At 36.1% G+C, this 22832-nt stretch overlaps 2 protein-coding genes across 2 annotated transcripts; one reads left to right on the top strand and one right to left on the bottom strand.

Annotated features, from left to right (window-relative positions):
* The first annotated feature begins 5210 nt into the window (after positions 1–5210).
* LOC109155037 (GEM-like protein 4) lies at positions 5211–14279 on the top strand. Its single transcript, XM_019302766.1, has 2 exons — positions 5211–5633; positions 14035–14279. The coding sequence occupies exons 1-2, from the start codon at positions 5211–5213 to the stop codon at positions 14215–14217; spliced, it is 606 nt and encodes a 201-aa protein (XP_019158311.1). The 3' UTR covers positions 14218–14279.
* A 6528-nt stretch (positions 14280–20807) lies between these two features.
* LOC109155087 (GEM-like protein 4) lies at positions 20808–21885 on the bottom strand. The gene is made up of 2 exons (XM_019302814.1): positions 21495–21885; positions 20808–21384 (listed from the first exon to the last, which is right to left on the bottom strand). The coding sequence occupies exons 1-2, from the start codon at positions 21715–21717 to the stop codon at positions 20930–20932; spliced, it is 678 nt and encodes a 225-aa protein (XP_019158359.1). The 5' UTR covers positions 21718–21885; the 3' UTR covers positions 20808–20929.
* Positions 21886–22832: the final 947 nt, after the last annotated feature.

Below are 22832 nucleotides of genomic sequence, written 5' to 3'. Positions count from 1 at the left end.
AGTTTCTTGGAAAAGTGCGAAGCAGTCAGTCATCGCTACTTCCACTATGGAGGCAGAATTTGTGGCATGCTTTGAAGCCACAAATCATGGACTATGGCAGCGGAATTTGATCTCGGGGCTTAAAGTAGTCGACAGTATTTCTAGACCTTTGAGAATTTATTGTGACAACTCCGCAGCAGTGTTCTTCTCTAAGAATGACAAGTACTCTAAGGGTGTTAAGCATATGGAATTGAAATACTTGTCAGTAAAAGAAGAAGTACAGAAACAGAGAGTGTCAATTTGGCATATTAAAACTGAACTTATGGTTGCTGATCCTTTGACCAAAGGTTTAGCGCTGAAAGTCTTCTCCTGTCATGGGGAGAGTATGAGAATTTTGGATAGAGCCTTGTTATCATTGTAATTTTGGTTTTCAGTTTTATGATATATTGACTCGGTTGAATTCAATTAATGTTATATCTCTGTTTGCACCTATGGTTGTCAGTATCGAAATTAAAGTTGACCTATGATGCATGGAAGGGAACATGTTGTTCAAATAATGTGCGACCGCCATGATCTAGCTAACTTTAATTTGAGTAAAGGTTCATTGATGTTTTGGGATATTTCGCGAATTAAAGTTATCCTAATGCATCAATGATACACATGGACTAAGTGGGAGAATGTTAGAATATTTTATTCTAATGTTATTGTGGTCCATGTATTAAAGTGGTCTGGACAATTAAAATCCCGTTGTGATAGGTAATGGGAATAAAATATATAACGGATCAAGGGGTTATTACTCCCCTCTCTTTGGCTTTCAATAGGGCTATTTAAGCCTACTTAATATTTGGTTTATGGCCATTATTGCCATAATTCCAATAATCAATATTGGAATGTAAGTTATGTATAGAAGGCAATATAAAAGGGCATAAGCATTTTCTTATCCTATCACTGTGAAAACTAACGTGAAAGACCAGAGGGAAAAGTATTCTGAAAACACTCTACAAACTTGCATAAAGAAGTTGTGAAGAGGAAAGGGTTGAAAGCTTCATCATTCTCTCATGGAATCAGGTTAGTACTTTAACGCTTCCGATTAAAGTATTGGTTAAATCATTCCATGCCTATTGTTATAGTTTTACACGTAATGTTGAGATTAAGGAGTCATTGATGAATCCAGATTCATCAAGTGATCCTTTTTCCTGTTGTTGTTCCTATTGCTGCAGTGTAGCCTTATGGAAATACTTTGGAACAACAACAACTAGATGCTTCAATTCCACATGAGGAAGCTATTGTAAATGAAGATGAGGTTGAAACTCAAGATGATGATCAAGTGCAATCTCAGCAGTAAGTGGCATTAAGGAGATCTACTAGATAGAAAAGGTCAGTCATTCCTGATGACTATATTGTTTATGCACTTGAGCATGAAAGTGACTTGAGCATTCATAATTATCCAGTCTCATTTAACCAAGCCATACAGGATAATAATTCTCCTTGAGAATTATTTTAGCTTTGGTGGCTCATTCTGTTTTTGAGCTCCGCCAAATGGTTGTTAAAATTGCCTTTCTGAATGGTAAATTAAAAGAGGAAGTGTACATGGATTAGCCGCAAGGCTTCATGGCCACAGGAAAGGAAAATCTGGTATGTAGATTGAAGATGTCGATCTATGAATTAAAACATGGTTCTAGACAATGATACTTGAAATTGTCATTTGGTTTTGATCACTGTTGATCAGTGTATCTACATAAAGGTTTAATGGAAGCAAGTTTGTAATCCTAGTATTACATGTTGACGACATTCTTCTTGCTGCTAACAATAAAAGGGATGTTGCGTGATGTTAAGGAATATCTTTCTAAGAACTTTGAAATGAAGGATATGGGTGAGACTTCATATGTGATTGGAATAAGAAATATTCTGTGATAGATCACATGAGATTTTAGGTTTATCCTATAAGACTCACATTAACAAAGTTTTAGAAATATATAAATTGGAAAACTGCAAAAGATGGTCCTGTGATACTTACAAGGCACTAAGGACCACATGCTCACCTATAAAAGGAACGAATAACCTGGAGGTTATAGGTTATTTGGATTCAGACTATGCCGGATGTTTGGATACCCGAAAATCCACATTCGAATATTTTTTTCCACTTGCTCATGGAGCAATATCTTGGATGAGTGTGAAGGAGCCTGCCATTGCTACTTCCACTATAAAGGCAGAATTTGTAGCATGCTTTGAGGCTACAATTCAATAATCATGGCTGCGTAATTTCATTTATGGTTTGGGCATTGTCGACACTATAGCCAAACCATTTAGGATTCATTATGATAATACAGCAGCTATGTTCTTCTCAAAGAACGACAAATATACTAGTGGTGCCAAGCACATGGATTTGAAATTTCTGTCTGTTAAGGAGAAGGTACAAAATCAAACGAGTATCAATAGTGCATATTGGCACCGATTTTATGATCACGGATCCGTTGACTAAGGGATTAGCGCCCATGACCTTCATTAGCCATGTTGGGAGGATGGGCATACTGGTAAAGTCCTTGTATAACGGTTAACTCTGCCATACATGTATGGATTTATGTTTGATAGCACAACAGGTTGATGATACTCTTAGATATCTATTCAGGTTTTGATTTTGTTATGGTTGATGTTGATCACTTATTTATGCATAATTCAGAAGTGATAACAATGGTCTTGTTTAAGACATAAGAAATAAGGTAATTTCGGATTTTACCTTATTATTATGGTTCGAATTCTTATTAACTGTGATACATGGAAGGGAGCGGAACGCTATGTCAGGCCTGTAACCGCCATGATTCGGTTAATAAATTTCGATAAGGTGGTGACTTTTACATTTTCATATTAAGTGAGCTCAAATTAAGGATTGAAAATTGTAAAGTCACGCATATACGAATCAAGTGGGAGATTGTTAGAAATAATTTATTCCTAACGTTGATTCATATAATTAAGGTGTCATGCTCATATGAATCAGTGGGAGACTGTTAGAAATAATTATTTCCTAACAATGATTTATATAATAAAGGTTGTAATTCCATAAGGTACTCATGTTGATGATTAGTGATGTGTAAAGGCGGAATTACTGGGTGAAATTCCCTCCCTCTCATTCTGTTAAAATTTAAGTTTATAAGGGTTAAAAGATGTATAATGGATAAGGTTATGGGTTTCACAATCCTAAAAGGATTTCTATTCCTAAAGGAGGTCACATTCCTAAAGGGATTTCTATTCCTAAAGGAGGTTCCCCATTCCTCTTGAAAGAGGGTTTCTCATCACATCTATAAATACCCAAGAAAAATCTAGGGATCTTAACGGTTTCAAATCTCTAAGTTTTCTAGTCTCCGTATCATCAGGAGGTGAATTATAAGGTATACGGATTAGAGAGGTGAAGCATTATATTCTTGATTCATTCAATTTAGAGATTACATCTTCAATGGAACCAAGTAAGTCTTATCTTTCCTATTTAATTAAAAGTCCATGATCATGAACATTGTTTAGTTGATTGATTTGATTTACATGCGATCATTGTTAATTGTGCTTCCGCATTTAAGTTATAGCGCATAAAGGATTATTTAACACGGAAGTCTCCGGGAGTCAACGTGCCGCCGACCGCTTTCCACCAAACATCTCCGATAATTATTGGGTAAAGCATTCGTGCTGATAACGTGTTGTAAGAATATTAGAATAGATAAAGAGAGAAGAGGGAAGGTTAAGATTCTCATTCATCATACCAAATACTTATACAAAGGTATTACAAATATAAGGTAATGAATACATATAAAAGGTACACTACCTTATCAGTTACAACTGCTATCATATATATAATAATGTCCACATATATAATATTTATAACACGGCTTTGTATTTTTTAATCAATTTATATTATTACCGTTGTCTTATTTACATATCTTAGTTTTAAGCCAAACACAATAATCTAACATTATCAGCAATCTAATATTCCATAAGATAATCTAACATTTCGTGAACCAAACGCCCCCTAAAGGTCCAAATTAGACAACGTAACGGCAAATTATGCTGTGCATCAAAATGACGTCGTTTTGACTAAAAACGCGCGTCCACTTTAAAAAAAAATCAGTTTCGATTCCCCACAACATCATTATGTTGTGCATAATTTGAACTATATATCCAGAATCAATGAACTAAAAATCCAAAATAAATGAACTAAAAATCCAAAATAAATGAACTAAAAATCCAGAATCAATGAACTAAAAATCCATAACGAATGAACTAAATATCCATAATGAATGAAAAAAAAATCAGTTTTGATTTCCGTCTAAATATCCAGAATCAATGAACTAAAAATCAAGAATCAATGAACTAAAAATTCAGAATCAATGAACTAAAAATCCAGAATGAATGAACAACATAATGCTGTTGAGGGAAATCGAAACTAATTTTTTTTTAAAAAAAGTGGGACGCGCGTTTTTAATCAAAATGGGGTTATTTTTGTATCCGTGGTGCACACGGATGCACAACATAACGATTGCAACGTAACTGAGTCAGCTGGCGGGCTCAAATCTTTTTGTAGAGAAGCTAAGGTTGATGTGATTTGGAAGGGTGCTCAAATTTGTTCCTTTACACATCCACAAATATGAGAAAAGTACAGTGAATTGCTGATAAGCATTCACATCCTCAAAAACAACTGACCCGACAGGCGGCCTCTCAACTTTTTATAGACAAGCCATGTTGATGTGAGGTCAAAAATTTGTGCCTTTACACATCAAACATGATAAATGTAAGAATTGCATATTGGCATTCAAATACCAGGTTCTTGTGAGCAGCATGTGGGAAGTTTCCCTAGCTAGATTGCCCATTACATCAACCAAAGATGAGTCATCATATCATCACATCCACCTCCTCCTTCCCCCATACTTTTTTTTTTTTTAATTCACAATAATCTTTTAGAAATATAATTTTTTAAAAGAAAAGCAGATACGCTGAAAGGGACTAATTATAAATCTCATCTCATCTTGTAACCTTTCTGGGTCATGATGATCAATATCTGACTCCTCCAACTGCCCACTACTTAACCTATATATATACACGTTATTTATGGAAGAATCAGTTGTATACCACAAATCATCAGTTCATTCGAGTCTACTCATCCTTTAGGCTTTATTAGCAAAGATAATTTCTTGTTATCCTTCCAAATACAAAACAACAAAAGTAAGTTAGAGATGAAGCAAAACTAGATGAAATCAAGAACTGGAGAGAACCTGCAGGTTCCCATCAACTACTGGCCAGTTTTATTGAATCAGAGCTCAACAAAACAGGCACTTCCTCATTCTGCCGCCACCCAATACCATCTGTCTTCCAGTTCAAAACAAAGAAATGGTGCAGTGAAATTAATGCCCAAGATAACAGACACTGTGAAGAGCAAGCTGATTCTTGGGGCAAAACTTCTCCAAGCAGGTGGCGTCCAAAAGGTGTTCAACAAGGAATTCAGTGCTAAAGAAGGGGAAAAGCTGTTGAAGGCATCTCAATGTTATTTATCAACAACATCTGGTCCAATGCCTGGTCTACTCTTTGTTTCTACTCATAAACTTGCCTTCCTTAGTGAGAGATCAATCAAAATCCCTTCTTCAACCGGAAAGTCCAAGAGAATGCATTATAAGGTGTCAATCCCAATTACAAAAATTAAGAGAGCAAATGAAAGTGAGAATTTGAAGAATCCATCAGAGAAGTACATACAAGTAGTCACAGAAGATCATTTTGAGTTCTGGTTTATGTGGTTCCCACATCATCAAAGAACCTTAAAATATCTCCAAAATGCAATTTCTCAGGCTCAGTATTCTTAGAAATATTTCTGTATGATAATAATATACTTGTAAAATGTGGACAAAGCATGTATATATGATTGAATGATTTTCTGAAGTTCTTGAAAATATGTCTATTGGATATTGTTAAGTAGTTAATTTAATATTTCAGAGTACCAATTATTCAAACAATATTTTGGTTTTATTGAGTATTGAATATTTGAAATTTCTGTATTCGTGTTAAGATTTTAGTTTCAACATATTCGTTTGAGAGATTGACTTATATCTGAACTAGTATGTGACTTGATAAATCAGAGGTGCATCAATGATAAGATTTAGTGTGAAAATAAAATCAAACAGAAAGAAAGACAACACGGGATATTGTTTACCCAATTGGATACAATAATATCTACGTCTAGGGGATTATCATCAAGCTTATAGAGGATTGTTGAATCAAGCTTATAGAGGATTGTTGAGGCATAGATCTAATTAGTAGAGAAATCAAAGAGTCCCTTGTTTGGAGATCCATGCTGTCACGCTGTCACTGTCCAACCCACTGAACCACAATTATATAGAGTACGGTTCACAAATCAACACAATAAAGATTGTCTTCTCAATAGAACGATTCAGTTGTGAACATGATAACATTGAGAAGATCTATGGTGATTTGAAGAATGAACTATAAATCGCACAAGTATGCACATGGACACAAACTTTAATTTGTTCCTTGCTTTTGTAAGGTTCTATTACAATGTAGTATCTGTTCACTTTCTCACCCAACTGAAACACAAAAAACCAATAACGCCTCCACTAAGGCTCAAACTTACAACCTTCCAAATGAAAGTTTAACCCAGGTACCATTAAACCACATAGTCCTGGACTCTTGGTCCTTGCTTTCGTATTTTACACTGAAAATATATATTAATCAAAGTACAATTAATAATTATGTGGGCAATATTTAAGTCATATTTTCCTAAATCAAAAGCTTTTGGAATACATATACGTACAAATTAATAATGCACGATACATGCATGTCATATTTCAAGGTAAAATGTGACCATTTCATTATTATTATTATTATTATTATTATTATTATTAAGATTGATTATATATATATATATATATATATATATATATATATATATATATATATATAATGAATAGGATTGTATTGATGATACTCATATAACATTGTGAATCCCTGAGGTTGATCAATTGTGATATAGAGGGCGAAAATGAATTTCTACTTTCAATGTTATGGCATCGTGTGACTTTGATATGTGTTTCACTTTTATATATGTTGGATGGAAGGACAGTATATGATACATGTGTATTTCTTCATGCAATTAATACACCACATCAATGAACTTTCCTAAGCCGTCACAAGGTATCATATTTCTATTACTTTAACTCAAATAAAAATCATATTATTTTATTCCGAGTTTTTTTTCCCAAAATGGTCCATCGACTATTGCACATTCACAAGAAAAAATTTCAATTTTGGTCCACTGACTATTGGAGTTGTGTTAATTGCAACATTTGACTTTCAAAAATGTTAATTTAATACCTTGACTATGCAATTTCTATCAATTTTGGTCACGTCAGCCAAATCTCACCAGAAAAATTTAATAAGTTAAATTAGGAGGATAATTTAGTCATTTCACTCATCTTTTATTTCTTCTCTGATGAACTTCTCTCCATTTCCGGCGGCGTCGATTTCTTCTCCGAGCTTCTCTCAATTTCCTGAATCTGCCCTGCGGCCCAGTATTATTTCCGTTGAGAGATAGAGGGGTCATGTGTTTTGGCAGTGATACCAAATGTTTCAAATTTGAAGCAACTAATTGCAACCAGATTATTGACCTTACTTCACCGTAAGCATGAGATTCAAATTTTAAAGCTAGTTTGGAAGCACGAGATTCAAATTTTAAAGCTAGTTTGTGTAAAGAGAGAAAGCCGTCGATGAGTATTGACGTACCTGCGAAGAAGAAATTTGAATGGATTGTGCTCAGAAGCTCGAGTCCAGTGCGCGAGAAGAACGAGAGAAGGCACAGAGGGGTCCGACGGCGGCCATGGGGGAAGTTCACGGCGAAGATCCGAGATCCAAAGCGGCGCGGGAGTAGAGTTTGGCTCGACATGTTCAACACTGCAATCGAGGCCGTGAAAGCCTACGATCTGGCGTCGTTCAGACTACGAGGAAGGAAAGCAATCCTGAACTTTCCTTCGGAAGCTGCGAAGCACAAGCTTCAGATGGTGACGCAGGTCGCCATGGACGGTGGGGTGAAGCAACGACGAAGAAATCATCAAGCTGAAAGAAAAGATTGAGTAAAAGGACTAAACTACCCTTATTATTTGACCAATTAAATTTTTCCGGTAAGATTTGATCGGCAATTTGACCGGCGTGACCAAAATTGATAGAAATTGTATAGTCAATGTACTAAATTAACATTTTTGAAAGTCAAGTGTTGCAATTAACACTACTCCAATAGTTAGTGGACCAAAATTGAAATTTTCTCTCATTCAAAATTTTACATTTCGACTTTCAATTGCACCAAATGCAATCCCTCGATTTTTAAAAACTCACCCAATTTAGTCCTCTGTTAGGTTTTTCGTCTACTCAGTGTTAAAATGGAGGACATTTTTGTCCGTTTACCTTTTATACGCCTAATATACGCTGAGAAATAGTTGAGGGACCATTTATATTTTAGACTCTATCAAATTAGAATTTCTATAGATTTTTTTTGTACAAATATAATAGATAAAATCCCACAGAACAACCTCAAAATTTTAAACTTTCTCTACAAATTTTTTCCTCTGTCTAAACATATAACCCAACCACAAAATTTTAAACTTTCTCTACAATTTTTTTTTTGCTCGATCTAAACATACAAAGTTTTCATCTATCTCTACAAAAGTTTTACAATAAGTTTCTTAACTCTCATATATAAATACTCATATAGCTTTTATTTTTATCTTTTAATGTTCAATAGACAATCAATCATTATGTATCACATTAAATATTATTTTTATCGTTGAAAATAACATTTTTATTTTTTTACATACCATGATAAAAAAGTTTTGCTTTCTAATTTAAGTTTATTAATATTCATATATATATATATATATATATATATATATATATATATATATATATATATATATATATATATATATATATATATATATATATATATATATATATAAAATACAAACAAATATCAAAACAACAAGAACATGTAATTTTGGTAAATGATGAGGCTTTAGGTTTAGGATTGTATGTTTTGTGCTAATTATTTTTGCATTTGGCCTTGCAAGCTAAGTTAAGACGACTTTTCAAAATTATTTTCAACATTTTGTCATTAATCGAGAAGTGAAGCGTACTTCTTAGAAGTGCTAGAAGCACCTCTCTAACTAAGAAGTGCGCCATCAATCGTGTGACCGAGAAGTAAACTAACCTTCCGGTTACATGTAAGAGTTTACTTTTCGGCTTAGCCAAGAAGTTTACCGGAAAAACTTACCTCCCGTCCAACATTTTTCCTACATTTTACACTCTTTGGGTGTCTAAACTCGAAAAAATAATAATGTTATTTTCAATGATAAAAATAATATTTAATGTGATACATAGTGATTGATTGTCTATTGAACTTTTTAGTATATATATATATATATATATATATATATATATATATATATATATATATATATATATATATATATATATATATATATATATATATATATATGAGTGAGATTTGTATTCAATGTGCGTGAGTGTTGTGCTTAATGTGACTGAGATTTGTACTTAATGTGCATGAATAATGTGTAAAATGCAGCAGAAAATATTGATGTTAGCTTCTTCCCCATCCCAAGTAGCCATTTGCCCCCTCCCTGATGATGATGATGCGGAGGCGAGCTATGGTGGTTAAAAATTATGAGAATAATACAACAGAAATCCACACTTAGCTGCTGTGCAAATTTTACTGTGCAGTGCGTGCGTCATTTATATAAACATTCAACTGCATTGAAGGTAGCTGATAATCCAGAATCCATGGCCAAATTGAAGGAAGAAGTAACAAGAAGCTTAGGCGTTAATGTGCATGAGTTTCTGTTCTGCTTCCTTCTGAGCTTGTAATTCTGAAATTCGCACGCACATTAAGCACAAATCTCACGCACATTAAACAGAATACTCAGGCACATTAAATACAAAACTCACGCATATTAACATGACGCACATTAAGTACAAATCTCAGGCACATTGAGTATAAATCTAACGCACATTAAGTATAAACCTCACGCACATTAATCCACCGAACATCCGCACGAGAAGCAACAAATGCACCTGATCCCTTCCCTATATATATATATATATATATATATATATATATATATATATATATATATATATATATATATAGAGAGAGAGAGAGAGAGAGAGAGAGAGAGAGATTTAGGTTCTCGTGCGGGTGAGGGCTTCAGGTGCGGTTGTGCGGTTTAATCTGAGCCATCCATCTCGCTTTAATCAACGTCCAGGATTATCAAAGTTAAAAAAAAAACGCGGTGGCAATTTTGTAATTTTTGCATCTAGGTCAAAATTAAGGTGAGCGGATCTGTGATTAATGTGCGTGAGTTTTGTGCTTAATGTGCGTTTGTTTTGTGCTTAATGTGCGTGCGATTTGTGCTTAATGTACGTGGGGATATGCTTAACGTGAATAGTTGTTAAAAGTTAAAGTCTGTGAGTGAATACTTAAAGTGCGTGAGTTTTGTGCTTAATGTGCGTCATGTTTGTGCTTAATGTGCGTGGGTTTTGTACTTAATGTGCGTGAGTTTTGTACTTGGTTGTTGAAACTTAAAGTTTGTGAGTTAATATTTAAAGTGCGTGAGTTTTGTACTTAATGTGCGTGAGGTTGTGCTTAATGTGTGTGGGTTTTGTACTTAAAGTGCGTGAGTTTGTGATTAAGATCTAACACTTAAGGTGCACTAAGCCTCCGACTTGCCCTGGGCTTTGGCAAAACCCTCAAGCAAAGCTGCGCTACTCCTAAGCAAGATAAAAGGAGAAATCCAAATTCAAAGTATAGAATTGATGAGTTGATGAGTTGATGAGTTGAATGAGTCTCCTCCTCGCCTTCCTGGTATTCGCACACTGGGCTTTGGCAAGCGTTTTTTTTTTTTAAATTTCCATTGATTTGAGTCGTTGATCTAAATTTGATCAACTGCTCATATTTAACCGCACAACCGCACGGGAAGCTATACCCGCACCTGAACCCTTCCATATATATATATATATATATATATATATATATATATATATATATATATATATATATATATATATAAAGTATAAAATTACGAAACTTATTGTAAAACTTGATAGTGATAGAAGAAAACTTTGCATGTTTAGACATAGGAAAAAAAATTGTGGAGAACGTTCAAATGTTGAGATTGGATTGTGAAATTTTATCTATTATATTTATACGAAGAAAAATGATAGAAATTCAAATCTGATAGAGTCTAAAATATAAAAATAAACAAAAATGAGATAAAAAAAAAAGTTTTTCCCAAAATGGTCCCTTGACTATTTCTCAGTGTATATTAGGCGATAGGTAAGCGGAAGAAAATACCCTCCATTTTAACATTGAGTATATGAAAAACCAAACGGAAGACTAAATTGGGTGAGTTTTTGAAAGTCGATAGACCACATTTGGTGCAATTGGAAGTTAAAATGCAAAATTGAGAATGAGCAATAGTAGGGGGATCATTTTGGGAAAAAAACTCCTTTATTCCTTATTTTCAATGTTATATATATTTTTTTAAAAAAGATATTATTTGGTGGATGGAGGATATCGTGATAGACAAGGATATTTGGTATTGTATTCATGAATAAGGTATCATCAATCTCTATTTGAACAAGAGCCACCACTAATGCTCAAAAAGTATTCAATCATGCACATTTGACTTGTCTTCGAAGTTGTATTGAGAGGTAGTTTGGAGTATTGAAGAAGAAATGGATGATACTTCTAAAATGCAATAGTTTAGTATGCAGACCCGGCCTAATTGATGTTATTATGACTACATTTGCACTACATAATTATATTCGGAAGAATTCGCAAGATGACATAATGTTTAATGTGCTTGAGCAGCATCCAGATTACATACTGCCCGATGAACTTCAAGATTCAAATAATAATATATCTCCATCAACGAAAATTTAATTGAAATCTCTATTGAAATTAAGGAGATTCACAACAATATTGCTACTTCATTATGAGATGTTATATCATGATTTTGCTAATAGTTTTAGTTTTTAACACTTTAGTTTTCAGCTTCTAGGTTATATCTTTTCAGCTAAAGTTTCAACTTTCAGCTAACCTTTTAACTAGGTTTGCCCAACATAGCGACATCTACGGGAAGACATACACATAAATCTTGGGGTCTGCCATTACCTAACCAAAATGATTGAGGCGTTTGACGAATAAGGCCTGCCAATAGTGAGCGCGTGCAGTCAACCATCCTTTTGCTGCCTTGTACATCTTCCGGTGTACCCACCTACGACTAAGGTCTGCCGAAATATTGACTCCGGCCTACTTGAGAACAATACAATAATTTCAACATTGGCGGTTACAAAGAAAAATATTTCTGGAATCTAAGTTCCTAAAATACATCTAATAACATCATCAAAATCTATACAACAATTATTCTCAACAATATATACAATTTGAATTTGTAACATGGATGAAGGCATTCTCATATGCAGAGGTGAGAGGTGTAAGGTCAAATGTCAAAATGAGCTCCAAAAGCTTGAGTAGATTAAGAAGTGCTCGATCCTATATCCACAAAATTTAAGGTCCAAATCAAACAACTGAGTCGGCTGGCGGCCTCAAGTCTTTTTATAGACAAACTAAGGTTGATGTGATTTGGAAAGGTGGTCAAATTTTGTGCCTTTACACATCAAACATGATAAAAGTAAGAATTGCATATGGGCATTCAAATACCAGGTTCTTGCATTGTGAGTAGCATGTGGGAAGTTTCCCTGGCTAGATTGCCCATTACATGAATCAAAGATGAGTCATCATATCATCACATACTTTTTTTAATTCACAATAATCTTTTAAACATATAAATCTCATCTCATCTTGTAACCGTTTTGGGTCATAATGATCAATATGTGACTCGTCCAACTGCCCACTACTTAACCTATATATATACACATTATTTATGGAAGAATCAGTTCATTCGAGTCTACTCACCCTTTAGGGGCAATTTATATCCTACACCATGACACGCGTTGCACTGTGCACCCAGATGCAAAACGACGTCGTTTTAATTTAATTTAATTTTTTTTTTTTGAAATTTCACGCCCCAGTGTATGGCAGTTAATTTTTTTTTTTTTTTTTTTTAAATTCCATGTTCAAAAATGTACATAATGTTATACTATAATACACATAATTGTATACATGAATGTACATAATTATATAACAAAATATACATACTCTTTTTAAAAGATAATACACATAATCTAGCATAATACATAATAAACATAAACTTTTAACATAATACACATCAACTCTTAACATAATACACACAAATTTTCTGATTCGGATGTACATAATTGTATAAAAAGAATGTACATAATTGTAAAAAAAATGTACATAACTGTATGAACAAATATACATAATTGTGTGAACAAATATACATAATCACAGCAACTTCCTACCGCGCCTCCCAAAACGACCCCAAAACTACGTCGTTTTGGGAGGCGCGCGGCGCACAGTGCTATGCGTGCCATGGTGTAGGGTATAACGATTGCCCTTTAGGCTTTAGCAAAAATAATTTCTTGTTATCCTTCGGTCCTTCCAAATACCAAAAAACAAAAACTACTGGGCAGTTTTATTGAATCAGAGCTCAACAAAACAGGCACTTCCTCATTCTGCCGCCACCCAATGCCATCTGTCTTCCAGTTCAAAACTAAGAAATGGTGGAGTGAGATTAAGGCCAAAGATAACAGACACTGTGAAGGGCAAGCTGATTCTTGGGGCAAAACTTCTCCAAGCAGGTGGCGTCCAAAAGGTGTTCAACAAGAACTTCATTACTGTTAGAGACGGCGAAAAGCTGTTGAAGGCATCTCAATGTTATTTATCAACAACATCTGGTCCAATGCCTGGCTTACTCTTTGTTCTACTCGTAAACTTGCCTTCCTTAGTGAGAGATCAATCAAAATCCCTTCTTCAACTGGAAAGTCAATGAGAATGCACTTTAAGCCTATAAGGTATCAATCCCAATTGCAAAAATTAAGAGAGCAAATGAAAGTGAGAATTTGAAGAATCCATCAGAGAAGTACATTCAAGTAGTCACGGAAGATCATTTTGAGTTCTGGTTTATGTGGTTGTTACATCATCAAAGAACCTTGAAATATCTCCAAAATGCAATTTCTCAGGCTCAGTATTCTTAGAAATATTTCTGTATAATAATATACTTGTAAAATGTGACCAAAGCCTGTATATGTGATCGAATGATTTTTTAAGTTCTTGAAAAATTTGTCTATTGGATATTGTTAAGTAGTTAATTTAATATTTCAGAGTACCAATTATTCAAATAATATTTTGGTTTTATTGAGTATTGAATATTTGAAATTTCTGTATTCGTATTAAGATTTTAATTTCAATAATATATTCTGTTTGAAAGACTGACTTATTTCTGTATCAACACTCACCACGTACTACACCACAGTTGTATAGAGTACGGTCTACAAATCAACACAATGGAGATTGTCTTCTCAATAGAACGATTTAGCTCTGACCATGATGATATTGAGAAGGTGGTGATTCGAAGAATGAACTGTAATTCGCACGGGAAGAAGAAGCCTCTCAAGTATAAGATATTCTCTCGTGTGTAATGTCTCAAGGCTGCAAACTTCTTCAAATATATAAGAGGTATTCGAATCTTTGATGACAAGTAATCTCTTAGGGTTACCATGTAGACTGTTAGAAATAAGCAGTTATAGAAGATGAAAGGCATAACAATAAATAGGCTAGGAGGTGAAAAGTCTGTGAAACTGTCCATTGTTATAGTATATATATCTGAGTTGTAAGCAGTCAAAGAACACACACAATAAACAGAGAAACAGGGAAACGAGGTTAGTATCCACAACTTCTTCCATTTTAGTTTTCTACATGGTATCAGAGCCGGTGAGAGTGAAGTAGTGGGCTTTGCTCGGAACGGGAGGACGACGCCGGAGCTCGAGTCGCGACGTCACCGGAGCAGCCACGCGCCACCGTCACAGACTGCTCGCCGACTCACGCGCCGGCGCGTGAAGGAGTTTTCCGGCGACCATCTTCGACGGCGAATACACCGGTGGGCTCGCCGTAAAGTGTAGAGTCCGTATGAGTGGAGAGAAAGAGGTTTCGAGCAACTTCATATCGTTCGCGAGAGAGAAGACAAACCTGCTGTGCGGTAATATTGTTTGTTTTTGCCTTTTGGAGTAGTGTGTGCCTTTCTTTGTGCCTTCTGGAGTGTTGTTGAATATTGGATAATGGAAGTTCAGTATTGTGGTTCAGTACTGCGGTAATTTCATATCCAGCTTTAATTTGGAGTATTGCTGTGTTTTTTTTTACTGGGCACGTATATAATATGGCAGAAAACAAAAATATTACTGTTGTGTCTACTCCGTCTAAATTAATTGATGTAGTTCTGGCTGCTGATGGGTCTAATTTTGCTGAATGGAAATTTTTGGTCAAAATTAATTTGGATGGAATGGGTAAAGGTGACCATTTAGATACAGATTGCCCTCCAGATAATAAGGAGTGGGAGGCAGATGATAAAGCTTTGTTATCGCGGGTAATTAATTGTATTGATAGGAAAGTGATCTTATCAATGCAACATTGTACCACGGTTAAAGCAGTGTGGGATCTAGTGTCTGAATGGTTTAGTGGGTCAAGTAATTTGAGGAAACTGTATCAGTTGTCCCAGGATGTTTATCGTCCTAATCAAAAGGGTCGAGATCTACGAGATTACTATTATGATTTCAAAAGTTTAAGTGAAGCTTTATGTACTGCGATGCCTATTACAACTGATGTAAAAACAATGAAAGCTCAACGTGATCAATTAATTGCCTTTAGCTGGATTTCTGGACTTGACAAAGAGTATGAGGTTCTTAGGTCACAATTGCTGGGAAACAAAGAGTTAGGATCATTGGATCAAGTATTCTCCCAGATACAGAATGCATCAGTAAGTACTGATGAACCCCCCGAGAAGAACGTTTTTATATCACAAGGCAGCAATAACGAAGGAAGTACGTTTGTGTCGCAAGGGAGGTATACTAATGAAGGGTACAATAGTCACGGTGGAGGTGGTCGTCATCGAGGACGTGGAGGAAGGGGCCGCGGAGGAGGTCGTGGAGGACCAAGGGTATGTTTCAATTGTGGAGAACCAGGACATTTCAAGAATCAATGTCCTAAACCACCAAGACAGCAAAGATTTGCTAACACAACCTCTGGGCCTGAAGGACATATGGTGGTTATGACAAATGAGGAGTTAGCAGTATTCAATCAACTGAAGGGGTCTTCTCTTGTGCAGTCTCCACCCCAGTTTCCATCCAATCAATCGACTTCTTCTGCCACCTTTGTCCAAACAGGTAATCCTGTTGCATGTGTGTCTTCTTCATCTACACAATGGGTCATTGACTCCGGAGCTAGTGACCATATGACAGGTAATTCTAAAATTTTTTCCTCATATTCTTCATCAAACCCTGGGGCCATGGTTACTCTGGCAGATGGGTCATCTGTTCCAGTTTTAGGTCGAGGCAGTGCTGTTGCAACCTCCTCATTACCTTTGTCATCTATATTATATCTTCCAAAGTTTCCCTTTAATTTGCTTTCCATTAGCCAAATCACACGGACTTTGAATTGTTTTGTCTCCTTTTTTCCGGGTTATTGTTTATTTCAGGATCTTTTGACGAAGAAGATTATTGGTAAGGGGAAGGAAATCGGAGGACTATATGTTTTGGAACAGTCTGTATCTCCGTCCAAGGCCATGTTGAGTGATACCTCTCCTCTTCAACTACACTGTCGGTATGGTCATCCATCACTGTCGATCCTAAAGAAGTTGTTTCCTGGTTTAGAGTCATTGTCTACTTTGCAGTGTGAGTCGTGTGAGTTTGCTAAGCATTGTCGGGGTTCCTATCCTCCTCGTGTCAATAACAGAGTGCAATCTATATTTGATCTTGTTCATTCTGATGTCTGGGGTCCTTGTCATGTCACAGGGACGAACGGGTTTAGATATTTCGTAACATTTGTAGACGACTTCTCTAGGTGTACGTGGTTATATCTTATGAAATCTAGAGATGAGTTGTTTACAATTTTTTGTAATTTTTGTGCTGAGATCAAAACCCAGTTTAATAAAAGTATTAAGTGTGTGCGAAGTGACAATGCACAAGAGTATTTCTCTAAACCTTTTTCCACTTATATGAGCCAAAATGGGATGGTTCATCAGTCCTCGTGTGCGTATACCCCTCAGCAAAATGGAGTGGCAGAAAGAAAGAACCGTCATGTGTTAGAAGTCGCTCGGGCACTTTTGTTTCAGATGAAGGTGCCTAAGGTTTTTTGGTCTGATGCTGTTCATACTGCGTGTTTTTTGATCAACAGGATGCCTTCATCTGTCCTTAAAGGACAAATTCCTTATTCTTTGGTGTATCTAACAGAACCTCTCTTTCATCTCCCACCAAAAATATTTGGATGCACTTGTTTTGTCCAGGATGTTCGTCCTCAACGCAGGAAACTTGATCCTAAATCACTTAAGTGTATATTCCTGGGGTACTCGCGTACTCAAAAGGGTTATAGGTGTTATTCACCTCACTTGGGGCGGTATTTAGTGTCAGCTGATGTTACCTTCTTTGAAAACATGGTGTTCTCTGGGGATGTGGGATCGTCTGGGTATGGGTCTACTCCAGATAATGATTTCCTTACGTATACTATTACCATACCAGTCGAGTCTGTTTCTAGGCCCCCCATTACACAGGTTTATACTCGACGGCCGAGAGATGCAGTGGCACCGCCTGAACCGCAAGTGGATACTTCCCCCTTACCAGAATCTTCGTCAAATGACCTGGATCTTCCCATTGCCCTTCGTAAAGGTAAACGTCGTTGTCAAAACCCTATTTCCTCTCTTGTGTCTTATGATCATTTGCCACTATCATCTCGCACCTTCGTATCACGTTTAGATTCTGTGTCAGTTCCAAACACTTTGAGTCAAGCAATAGCTCATGATGGGTGGAGACACGCAATGGAGGAAGAGATGGTTGCTCTTGAAGACAATCATACTTGGGATTTGGTACCCCTCCCGGCTGGTAAGACGGCAGTTGGTTGCAAATGGGTTTATGTTGTGAAAATGAATCCTGATGGGTCTGTGGCTAGACTTAAAGCTCGTTTAGTGGCAAAGGGATATACACAGACTTATGGTGTTGATTATACAGAAACATTCTCCCCTGTCGCTAAGATCGCTTCAGTACGTATTTTTATTTCCTTAGCTGCGTCTAAACATTGGCCTCTGTATCAGCTAGATGTCAAAAATGCCTTTTTGCATGGTAAGTTGGATGAGGAAGTCTACATGGAGCAACCTCCTGGGTTTGTTGCTCAGGGGGAGTCTGGGAGAGTGTGTAAATTGAAGAAGTCTCTATATGGCTTGAAGCAATCACCACGAGCTTGGTTTGGGAGGTTTAGTAGCGTGATTATTGAGTTTAGTATGCAAAGGAGTATGTGTGATCATACTGTCTTTTTCAAGCACACTAATGTTGGGTGCATTCTCTTGATTGTTTATGTTGATGATATAGTAATCACAGGTAGTGATGCAGTGGGAATTGAAGCTCTTAAATCTTTTCTCAAAGAAAAGTTTCACACGAAAGATTTGGGAGTATTGAAGTATTTTCTAGGGATTGAAGTTGCTCGCTCTCGGAGAGGAATATTTCTTTCCCAAAGGAAATATGTGTTAGATTTGCTTGATGATACTGGGCTGTTGGGATCAAAACCATGCGAGACCCCTATGGAGCAGGGCGTTAGACTTGTGGCTGGTGAGGGGGAGGCTTTTGACTCTCCAGAAAGATATAGGAAGTTGGTGGGAAAGTTGAACTATCTCACCATTACGCGTCCAGACATTGCTTTTCCAGTCAGCGTGGTAAGTCAATTCATGCAAGCACCTACACGAGCTCATTGGGAAGCAGCAGTTCGAATTGTAAAGTATCTCAAGAATGCGCCCGGTAAAGGCATTCTATATGCTGATCATGGACATATGAGAATTGAGGCTTTTTCAGATGCTGATTGGGCAGGTTCGTTGAGCGACAGGAAGTCTACAACAGGATATTGTGTGTTCGTGGGAGGTAATTTGGTTTCTTGGAAAAGCAAGAAACAAACTGTTGTGGCTCGGTCCAGTGCGGAATCTGAGTATAGGGCAATGGCTCATGTGACATGTGAGATAACTTGGGTGCACAATATGTTGAAGGAAGTTGGTGTGGAAGTGGTAAAGCCTATACGTTTGTGGTGTGATAATCAAGCGGCTATACACATTTCAAATAATCCAGTGTTCCATGAGCGTACCAAGCATATTGAGGTAGATTGTCATTTTGTGCGTGAAAAGATTCAACAAGGCTTAATTTCTATGGCTTATGTTCGTAGTGGCGATCAACTAGCTGATTTGTTCACTAAAGGGCTCAGTAGGGACAGGGTTGAATATATTTGTAACAAGCTGGGCATGCTTAATATCTATGCTCCAGCTTGAGGGGGAGTGTTAGAAATAAGCAGTTATAGAAGATGAAAGGCATAACAATAAATAGGCTAGGAGGTGAAAAGTCTGTGAAACTGTCCATTGTTATAGTATATATATCTGAGTTGTAAGCAGTCAAAGAACACACACAATAAACAGAGAAACAGGGAAACGAGGTTAGTATCCACAACTTCTTCCATTTTAGTTTTCTACATAGACGAAGATCACTTTCCATACTTCTTCCTAGGAAAAATTCTAACTTCTTAAACTTTGGTTTCCAAAAGCATGAATAAGGAAATCTTCTCTACCGGTTCTGAAGGTAAGTCGGTGAAGATGTTCAACAAGTTTCCAAATCTTCACGTACTGGTGTAGGAACTAGTCCGTCAGAGACTCCATCAGTAGCACTAACCTACACCTATCTGTCTTGCCACAATATAGCCAATTATATAAATAGGGTTTACAATCATAAACACTAACAATTATTCTTCAACAAGTGGTTGGGTGTTTTTGTTAGGAGGTGGTGCAATCTCCTGGGCTTCTAAGAAGCAAACTTGTACCACAGGTTCATCAATAGCTTCGGAATTTATTGCACTTGCATCAGCATGTAAAGAAGCTGGGTGGTTAAGGGATTTGTTATTTGAAATCCCGGTTTGGCCTAAAACGATGACTCTTATATTAGTACATAGTGATAGTGCTACTACTATGGCTAAGACTTATTTATAGCCAAGTCTATAATTGTAAGTCAAGGCATATTGGTGTAAGACACGGTAATGTGCGGGGACTACTTATCAAATATGGTGCTGTAGCACTTTACTTTGTAAGGTCCCGGTTTAGTTTGGCAGATCCATTTACTAAATTGATACTAAGTGACATGGTATATAGGACATCACAAGGGATGGGACATAAGCCAATTGAGTAAATAACAAATGAAAGAAAGCTCAACGTAACTCTCGTCTAAAGAGACATTAAGCTTAGAGTTCAATGTAGACGAGTATTTCATTTTTATTTGCAAGCACTAACCGTTAATCCATCCCAAGGTAAGTGTTTGGTCCTGCATGAAAAGATGTTGATTTATTTCTTATTAGATGTTTTGACAAAGTGCTTTGTGCAGGAGCACAAATGAAAAGATCTTAGCTTGAAATTGGTCCCATTTGCCTATGCTTACAAAACTGCAGCAGTTATAGTTAAGCTTTGACTAGGCAGTATTATTATATTCTCTCATATCATATGGTACTTTTGTTTTCAGGTCACAGAATTGGTCAGTACGTTTTAATGAGGATGTTCAACAAATTTCCTGAACAGTTTAAGCAATTACTCAATCATATATACAGATTTTTGGGATCTACAACTTTGTTTACATTCTATAATGAAAGAATAATAACTTTCTCCTGATAATAATAAATATTCTAAGGCTACTGAGCTTGAGAAATTGCATCCTGGAGATGTATCAAGGTTCTTTGATGATATAGGAACCCCATAAACCAGAACTCAAAATGGTCTTCTGTGACTACTTGTATGTACTTTTCTAATGGATTCTTCAAATTCTCACTTTCATTTGCTCTCTTAATTTTTGCAATTGGGATTGATACCTTATAATGCATTCTCTTGGACTTTCCGGTTGAAGAAGGGATTTTGATTGATCTCTCACTAAGGAAGGCAAGTTTGTGAGTAGAAACAAAGAGTAGGCCAGGCATTGGACCAGATGTTGTTGATAAATAACATTGAGATGCCTTCAAAAGCTTTTCACCGTCTCTAACAGGACTGAAGTTCTTCTTGAACACCTTTTCGACGCCACCTGCTTTGAGAAGTTTTGCCCCAAGGATCAACTTGTCCTTCACAGTGTCTGTTATCTTAGGCCTTAGTCTCACTGGATAATAGAAATGAACTAATTATTAATAATTTATAATATATAGTTTCTTGCAGCTAGAGTGTTAAGTTAGTTTGATTGAATATATATATATATATATATATACTAACCATGTTCTCTGATGCCTTTTGCAAAAGAGTCCACCCTTTCTCCACTTTTGTTCATCTTGCTAATAACTGCAGAATTTCCTTTACCATTTCTTAGTTTTGAAGAAGGAGAGAGATTATGGCATTGGGTGGCAGAATGAGGAAGAGCCCATTTTCTTGATCTCTGATTCAATAAAATTGCCCAGTAGTATATAGCAACCAATTCCTCTCCGATTCTTGATTTCATCTCTTCACTTTTTTCTTCTTTCTATCAGCAAGAAATTATCTTTGGTAAAGTAAGGGTGAGTAGATTGGAATGAGCTGCTTGCTTGCTTGTATTTCAACTGATTGTTATGCAAATATCCATGTATATTTATAGGGAAGTTAGGTAGTTGGTGGATTTTAAGTTTGAGTATGGGGGGTGAGTCAGATTTAGGTCATCATGAGCCAAAAAGATTACAAGATGACATTCTAAATCCTTTTAGAAATTAAAGGTATGATAAGATGATAGCATTTTAGTTGTAAATTTTTAAATCATATTATATTGTTCCCTGAGTCAAAATTTTAGTCTAAATAAGTAGGAGGAGACTGGAGATATAATAATGATATGTTGAGTCAGCCTTTAATCTTTATGCTGATAAGTTGCATGTGTATTGTTATAAGTGCAACCTTTTTGGTGGCATATATAGTGCTTTCTCATGTAACCTACTACAATCTCATCTTCATGAAACCAAATCTTTGATTCTTTGTAATGGGCAAGGGAAACTTCCCACATGCTGCTCACATGTTTTGAAGGAGCAGATGTATGTTTGAATGCTTATCTCTGGGATAAAGAGCTTAAAGGGTCAAATCCCAACACTCACATCTTGAAAATGTGTGGCAGTACGGTATAAGGAAATAAAGTTATGTTGCGCCTTCGTTATTACTCTATTACCTATAGCTTTTGCCATAATGATAAATGCTTGATTATCTAATTAATAAGCGGTATAAGAGCCAGATCACGAGTTTAAGTCCCACCAGGATAACTTGCATTTATCACCACCATCCATCAAAACTTTACTTTTCTCATATTTGATGTGTAAAGGCACAAGTTACATATATGAAGCCTGCTGCCTGTATGGAAAAATGTTGTGAGGCCAGCTGGCTCGGTTGAATGTTACTTTTGAGGTCAATGTCTATCACCCTCCATACCCAAATCTTGAATTCATAAACTTCAAATCTGTGATCAAACATTTCTGATTGCACAACTTAAACATGGCCGACAAACTGGACCTGTTGTACGTGGATATAAAAAAGGGAGTTCATGATGTTGTAATGTCTACTGGTGCTGTGATACGCATCAAAGTAAAGAAATAATTGGTA

The sequence above is a fragment of the Ipomoea nil genome, unplaced genomic scaffold, assembly GCF_001879475.1.
Source record: "Ipomoea nil cultivar Tokyo-kokei standard unplaced genomic scaffold, Asagao_1.1 scaffold2690, whole genome shotgun sequence".
Taxonomy (NCBI): domain Eukaryota; kingdom Viridiplantae; phylum Streptophyta; class Magnoliopsida; order Solanales; family Convolvulaceae; genus Ipomoea; species Ipomoea nil.
The sequence above is the reverse complement of the archived record's forward strand: the minus strand, read 5'-3'. Positions and strand labels throughout refer to the sequence as shown.

Bases quoted from the DNA above. Each gene is read 5' to 3' on its own strand.
- LOC109155087 (XM_019302814.1), bottom strand. From the start codon at position 21,717: ATGAAATCAAGAATCGGAGAGGAATTGGTTGCTATATACTACTGGGCA. The intron at 21,385-21,494 runs GTTAGTATATAT...TCTATTATCCAG, and splicing joins AAAAGGCATCAGAGAACATG to TGAGACTAAGGCCTAAGATA.
- LOC109155037 (XM_019302766.1), top strand. From the start codon at position 5,211: ATGAAATCAAGAACTGGAGAGAACCTGCAGGTTCCCATCAACTACTGG. The intron at 5,634-14,034 runs GTGTCAATCCCA...TAAGCCTATAAG, and splicing joins CCAAGAGAATGCATTATAAG to GTATCAATCCCAATTGCAAA.